The following is an 8,106-nucleotide window of genomic DNA, read 5'->3' on the forward strand; positions in this document are numbered from 1 at the left end:
CACAGATTACCAGCACATGAAGAATTGAAGAATATTTGAGCATATTTTAGAAAGGAGTACTTAGTAACAGTACATTATTGAATTACCTACAGGCTACAGGTACTTGTTTAAGAATTTCTTCATGCTAATGGATAAATATCATTAGTAGTGTTTTTCTTAACCAGGCAGGTTGTTATAGAGTGCAAGTACTCTTTTTAAAACGGTGTTGAAATTACAGTAGGCACGGGTAGAACAAATTCAAACGTAAGTAAATTATTATCGTAGTGTGCAACGGAGGTATTCTATTTTTTGCATGATACCATTGAGCAAAAATCCTTCATGGCATGTAAAAGTTGATATGTTGATCTTATTCTGAACTTGTTTGACCAACCTCTTGCAAATTTTAAACCTGACGCGCTATCCCTAAATTTTTACTACCATTAATCCTCGTCATATACGAGTATGTTACGTTCTTTTGTTCCCAGTAGGTTTTTAGCGCATTTCCATAAAAATACAAAAAAATGCGCGATTGTGAACACTTCGTCCGTCCGTCCGGTCGCTACTGCATCTATATCTTAAGAGATATCGTGCTACTTTTTTCACTTTTTGGTTCGTTTCTTAGTAAAAAACTTATAGTAAAAATCATTTTCATGTACAATAATTTTACACATTTGCCGTTTTAACGATCCTCCAGATATAATTTTGTGTGGTCTGCCTAACTGTCAGTTGTCTGTTTGTCTTTTGTCTCTCTGTCCGTCTGTCTGTCTGTCCGTGTGCACGATAAATTTGGGCAGAAACGTCGGATCGCTTACCATCGCAATACCAAAAAAATTGTTTTACAAGGTATACTGATCTGAGGGGACAGAATCAACCCCATAAGGAGGCGTGTTGTACAATCAATGGATGCATGAAGATTTTTGTGCTTATAAAATCTACACGCTAAGATGATTCGTATAAAATCAAGTTGAAATGGGGTGTCAAAGAATAGGTTGTGCATGTGCAGTGCTAAACTTTCTTATTTGTGGACGGATTTTATTGGTTACATGGTTGAAAACGAATTTGGCTAGAGCAACTTATTTTTTCGAGCAAATACTGTTAATGTGGAAATGCGCTTTTTCTAAATCGTTTACAATTACCTTTTTTAACTTGTTTTCCTTTTCATAATTTCACCGGACATATTGTAAAGTCCCAAATGCATATAGAGGCATCAAAATTACGCACTGCGACTGAGAATTATTGGTTGGAGTACACATCAATTGGCAAATATACAACTCAATAGCTGATTTGGTTTGGTCAATAGTTTAGGTTTGCATATGTCTTTGTACGCACATCACTTTGAAATGTTTCGACTCAATTATCTTAACCTTTTGAGTTTTTGAGTAATTTATGTGTATGAAAGTATTTATTTATTGAAATACTCAAAACAACAGATACATTGTATCCAATGACAGTTTTGAGGACTAAAATAACTCTTAAATATTTCGCGATAATATGAATTAGGGATGTAACGGAAGTGGTTATATCGAATTCGGAAGCGGAATCGGAGTCGGAAAGAAGAGACATGTCACATCTTAAATTACAATATTAATATGTAAATAGAACAAATTAAATGACTCGAAAAGAAGCAAATTATACTCAAGGAACACAACTTGTGAAAAGGTAATCAACAGAAGGCACGAGGCGAGGTAGGTCCCTTCGCGACAAGTATAAACGTATTTGTACGCGAACGCGCTGATTGTGGTCGCCCCGACACTGTCCATAAACATCCGATTAAAATTTGTCGGAACCGAAATCGGAATAGAAAGTGCAAAATCAATCGGAAGTTCCGCTCTTTCGGAATCGGAACCGAAGCTCCGTTACATCCCTAATATGAATTATGAATAAATAATAATTGATGAGTATTAAAGGTTGTCATCATGCGTGTAATCGGTGCTGTGTGATTTAATAAAATGGATTTGGATTGAGGTATCTTAAATAATATGGATTTACATCTAGTTCTGTGGTCCGGAACATTAAAATTAATGAGTGCAAATGTGATGAACTCACTTGGTTATTAAAAGTTTGTAAAAGAAAATTAAAAGATATCTTATGCGGTCACTCAAGCTTTTCATACAATATGTTTGCAACTAGCCTTTTATTTCAACTTGTTACTCATTTTAGCTTTGATGAACTTCTATTGCCAGCAGGTCCAATAAACTCCCTAATGTTTCCACATTCGACATTATACTTCGCGATTATTATTTCTTTCCGCATGCGGGAATAAATTGAAACAACAATTAATAGGATTAAGAAACAAACTGGAGCACTTCATTAGTTATAGGTTTAAGCTACTCGTACTAATACTATTTACATTTAACTGACAAACACTATATACAGTTCCTGTTTCAGCAATGAAGTTGAATTCCCAGTGACACGGGAACTGACCGCATTGAGAGTGCACCTACACGTTCAGTTTAGCCTTCAAGCACCGTCTATGCTCTCCAGTGATTTGCTATTGAATTGAAATGGTTAGCGTAATGCGTTAGTGGAAAGTGTTAACCAAATTGTTTAGTGTGTCTAATAGAGAACGGTGACACCGACTAATGACCGACTTACGATACGTTTTAAAGCGTAATCCCAAGTGCGAATTCTGATCCGATACACGTGTTGCTTTCTCCAGGTAGAGTTGTAATTTTGAATGGTTCAGACAGCACGTCTATGTAATTTAAAACGCGAAAAGATGCACATCAACAGGTAAATCCAAATAGGTGTGGAATAAATGTCTCTATAATGTAATTTTACGGTGATGTTTTCCACTGAATTAGGGTACTATTTTACAATTAATGTATAGGTAAAAGTGTGTGTATCTGCGAATTGCATTTCAAACAAGATACGGAACAAAAGCGTTCTTTGGTGGTAATGCCATTGGTGTATAAAAATATGTGTAAAACATAATATTACCTTTACTTGCTCCGTCAGGTCCTCTGAGAATGGTGCACTCTTCTATAGTTCCAAAGGGCGCGAACAACTGTCTGACATCCTCTTCAGTCTGTTGCTTGCTGAGCATGCCCACGAACAGCTTTCGGTCTGCGGTCGCAAAACAAAACCGTTAGTCAACTGTCTAACATTCATCATACACATAAACATTACTAACGCAGGTGCAATTCCATATAATCGTCCGCTAATATTGACACTGAAGGTACGAGCATAGGAGCTAGCGATCGATGTAAACGGAGCTATTTATTGCGGGGTTATCTAGGGAAGGAATTTAGGGAAAACTGGTGAGGTATAATTGGATCAAAGTCGCTTTCTAAATCAGAGACGGGTTGTAATGAAAGGATGATCCAAAGGGAGCCTGTGCGGCCCCCGCCACCACGCGTCGTTATCGGCAGATGCGACCATCGTTCACCGTTCCCCGAAGTGATTATGGACAATATATTAGAAGAAAATTTGTGTGCGCAATATTGATTAGTAGAGTGTCTAGCGAAAGGTAGGAGAAAGTCCGTTATTAATATACGTTTCTAGATTGTGGAGAAATAATTTACAGCTCGTTACGATGGGAACATGTGTTCAACAGCGTGGTGGTGGGGTACATGACAGTGCTCTGGTAGTTGCGTTGTACACACACGGCAGTACATTGACGATACTTACCGACCTCCTTCACCTATCGTACTGGAGGCCAGTACAGGTACTTCCAAAACCCCCAGGTGTAAATACAAGCAAGCCTGTGCAGGTTTCTAGAAATAGCTGTACGATTAGACATGTAAACGCACTATACATTCAGAGGTACACAACGTCTAGACATACATCGAACGAACGAGCTGATCATGGCTGCACAGGAACAACGCACTACATAGTCTAATACGCACGACACTGTCACATCGCCACAACAAGGACAGGACGTGGTCTTACTTGACCGGGTCCGGGCTGGGGCAGGGAGCTAGCTATCTCCTCGTTACCTTGCCCCTACTTCCAGAAGACGCCGCCGCAGCTGCAGGCCGCCATCGCGAGCTCTGCAATGAGAACAGAACTAGCAGGCGGCGTCACGGGCTGCGGACTCGGGACGGCTCTAAATGTTACCCTACAGATATTAAAATAAGTATACTAACTTAGTGACTTTACATTTAACAGCGAGAAGAACAAACACAACAAAGGACAGTAAAGGTTCGATCTTTGTAGTGCATTGTCGTATATCGTTCAGTTAAAAAAAGAAAGTGTAGTGAAACAATTCAACTGCAAGTTTTCCAAAGTCGTCTCTATGCATGGCGAGCACCATAGAGATTCGAAATATGAATCATTTAATTATTATTGGGCACGAAAATAACGGCACATTCCTTAATATAATCGGCCGTGGATACTTTCTGTGAGTGTAAGGACGAAATCATACGGGGTCTGTATTAAATATGGTGTGGCGAATATTCACTGCGAAAACTCCACACAAGTGAATCATTTGTTTGCATTTCCAGTTTTGTCCCAAAAGTGCCATTATAATACTTAAGACTCCGGAACCTTAGTCCTCTACAAAAATATTTAGAATTTAGGAAGTAATAATCTTGAATATGGCAAGTCAAAACTACGTGTAAAAGTGAGAACTTGCTGTCCTGGCAGAACTTACTGTTCTACCAGTATGGGATGATTTGCATCTAACAGCCCGCACATTTGGATGGGCATTATTGTAAATAAATGCCATAATTAGGATTAGGATATCAAAATGAAAAAATGACTACTTTATATAGAACTTACAAGACCATTTTGTTGAAGAATGGGGGAATGATTTCACATGTGTAGGAACAGAACAGGCAAACAAGGAAATAATTAATAAACCTTTGGTAATTGTTTTTAAAAGGAATGCTTAAAATACAAGAAAGCTAAGATGTGAGATGGTCTAGCTGAAAATGGAAACTAAAGCTGTTAGGACCTATGTCAAAAAAAATAATTTGTTAATTTAGTGATTACTACGCAAATCATGGAAATGGTTTTTTTGGGAGAATTTTCACAGACAACATTCGCATTCATTATGCCAATACTAATTAATTTTTTAGTGAGGCCGATTTGAGGAGGAACTACTATTAATAAGTAATATAGATTAAATGTGCATGGAATACATGCATTGCATGACTGAAAAGTGCAAAAGTACTTCGACAGAACATCTACGTTCAACAAGTTGTTAATAAATTTCGAGACGAAAGCGATGAAAGAAGAATGTCTATTAACATAATTGTTACATTTGGCGCGGATTTGAGTTATACTCACTTAATCTGACGATAAGTATTTCGTAGTATATTTAATCGCTTTGACAATAATATATAAAACCGTCAACAAAAAAAAGCATGACAGCTCGATCACTTGCGACAGTTATTAACGCAAGAAGGTAAAAATGTGTTAATCGTAAGAACTAGCGATGAAATACCAAGAACCTACTTTAAGTCTGACTGAAAAGTATTGATCAACACCATAGAGTAAATTTAAACATGACCGACATTTACATTATTTAGTTTATGAATTTTCCGTGACATTGAACTTTATGTTGATCTGTTTACTACCTGATAGGAGCAATTCATCAAACAGCTAGGAATGGTCAACTAATTTTGGCAATGAATTTCATTATCTCAATTGGAGAAGGAGGAGCTCCTATAAGGTAGATATTATATACGTCAGTTCACTATAAACATATAAAATTTAGAGTTTTGGAAAAAAACAGGACTTTTTATGAACCTCATCTCGGAACATACCTACTGTATATATTTTGTCTGGAACACTGGTTATATATCTTCAGAACTACGTTTTTTTTAAAGAACCTTTTTATGGTCAGTGGCCTACTTCCACATGGTGGGGGCTTATTTTTGACAATCGTTAGTTTACATTAGGTACATATTCTTAAAAGTACCCTTTTTTGGATATAGCAGCCCAAAAAACGTATTATATTACATAATCAAATTTAAGATAAAAACTCAAATTAAGGAAAATGGTTGTGTTACTTAATTACAAAATTTTCCTAGTTTGCGTTGAAAAAAAATGCTATTCTTTTCTTAGTTAGGTATGCGAAAGCTCTTTTATCAAAAATCTCTTCTTCAATTAGATGATGCTTTTATCTGGACATAATGATGGTGGATAGGTACATAAACCGTTTTTGATGATTTTTACTTTTCATTTTAAGGATTAATATGAGGTACCTATATACTTAAATTAATAATAACAATACAAAAATTATTTGAAGGATCTCGCTATTGCTCATGGCTTTTAAATGAAACCACATTCAAGGGACGAAAACCCCTGGTACGTTAGTTAAATTTTTAGCGTCTACATTTTCTTGAAGGGAACGCGTATTAGGCACTTGGTTAAACTTGTTTTATTGGGCAAACATATTTTTTCACCACAGAAGCACCAACTTCAAAAATACAATTAAAAAAACGGCTATTGTTGTGTAAATTGCAAGTGAGCCACCCTGTAGTGAAAATTTACGTGTTCTAAACGTAATTTCCAGTTTACATCCCGTATGTAAAATGTTTCAATTTATTTAATAGGACCTGGGTAAATTTTGTTCATAAAGACCCAGAATTGGAAAATTTGTTAAATTGTCATTGTAATGTTAGTTTTTGTTTTTAATTGTAAATTTAGTAATTGTTTAAGTCATGTAAGTTTATTCGTCGAGTATCATACATTTTAGAACACAGAAATAAGGGAATGTAAATCGTAATGTCGAATAGTCAGATGTTTTGTAAAAGGGTTATCGGACAAATTAATTGGCTTTATTTACTAACAACGCCATGTGCGACACAACGAAGCCTTGTTTCCAGTCTTAGGAAGCGGATTGACCTTTACGTACGAAGAAAAAGATATAAACAAGGCTGATTAGGTTAAGGCGACGGTATCGCCGTAATGCTGTTTGGTGGTCGATTAAAAAAAAATGTTAATGCTGCGCTAAATTTATTAGAAGCCAGTTTTGAAACTTACACATTTGTTACCAATTTATAATACTGATGATTTAGTGCACAGTTTTAAATAGGTTACTATTATTGTAGTATTCAAACTCATCCTCTTTTTAGCGCATTTCCACAAAAATAAAAACAAGTTGTAAATCAGCATATGCATGATTAAAGCGCATTTTTGGTAATGCAGGTGAGTATTTTATTAGCGAAGTTTAAAATTATCGATCTCCCGAGTAATTTTGGCTGCGCTAAATAATTAATTTTATTTAATTTCAATTGACGGTACGTCTTCATTTTGTAAAACAAATCACAAAGTAAATAATAAGTTTTTATACTGGTAGCGCTATCTAACGGTAAAATTATAGCACTTCCGAAACCCATATCGAAATTATTTTCTTCAATTATCGATTTCACAAGTAATGTAACTCAAAATAGAGTAGTGCCTGCACATCTACACTATAGCAGAAAGCTTTTAGTGAAAATTTGATGTCTCTAGCTATTGTAGTTGTGGAGATCTAACGCGGACAGCCGGCCTGCCAGCAATGACGAATATAATAGCGTATTTTTTTCAAAAATGCGCTAAAAATGCGCTATTGTGGCCACTTTGTCCGTCCGTCCGTCCGCTCGTTCGCTGAGACGCTCCTAGTTCTTTATCTTAGGAGCTATTGTTCTACTTTTTTCGCTATTTGGTTCGTTATGGTGTCGAGGCTGCAACATCAAGGAACGAATTTTTTTCTGCGTTTATTGCTAAAAAAGTTATTGTAAAAAAAACAAAAAAACGTTTTTTGCATGTTCCATAATTTTACACTTTTGCCGTTTATTAACGATCCTAGAGATCGTTTATAATTTTGTATTGCTGTCTGTCTGTTAGTCTGTTCGTCGGTTCCTTTGTCTGTCTGTCCGTTTATCTATCCGTGTGAACGATAACTTTGTTGAGAAATGTCCGATCGCTTAGACATCTCCGTTAGTTATGAACTGAATACTATATAATACGCAATGCCAAAAGTTGAGTCGAATGGATTTAAAATTCACAGGTGCCCTTTTAATCTCGACCATTTATAAACCGAATTGCAAACTTGTTTATTTATTAAAGTATTTAAATGTAATTTGATACATAGGCACATGGAAAGGAAAATCAAACGCCAGTTACAACATTTGGTTTTGCGCATGCGTAGTGCCAACTTTTTTATTTATGGAAGTATTTAAATGAAATTTGATA

General features: G+C 36.0%; 1 protein-coding gene across 5 annotated transcripts in view; it reads right to left on the reverse strand.

The window, feature by feature from the left end:
* Positions 1 to 3,045, reverse strand: part of LOC116162985 (CUGBP Elav-like family member 4) — a gene marked incomplete at its 5' end in the record, with an annotated part of 86,332 nt that extends 83,287 nt beyond the window's left edge. For all 5 annotated transcript variants that reach the window (XM_031476793.1, XM_031476794.1, XM_031476792.1 and 2 more), the window contains 1 exon segment: positions 2,920 to 3,045. In XM_031476793.1, the coding sequence (XP_031332653.1) occupies positions 2,920 to 3,045 (126 nt within the window).
* Positions 3,046 to 8,106: the final 5,061 nt, after the last annotated feature.

The sequence above is a fragment of the Photinus pyralis genome, unplaced genomic scaffold (assembly GCF_008802855.1).
Source record: "Photinus pyralis isolate 1611_PpyrPB1 unplaced genomic scaffold, Ppyr1.3 Ppyr1.4_LG2, whole genome shotgun sequence".
Lineage (NCBI taxonomy): Eukaryota > Metazoa > Arthropoda > Insecta > Coleoptera > Lampyridae > Photinus > Photinus pyralis.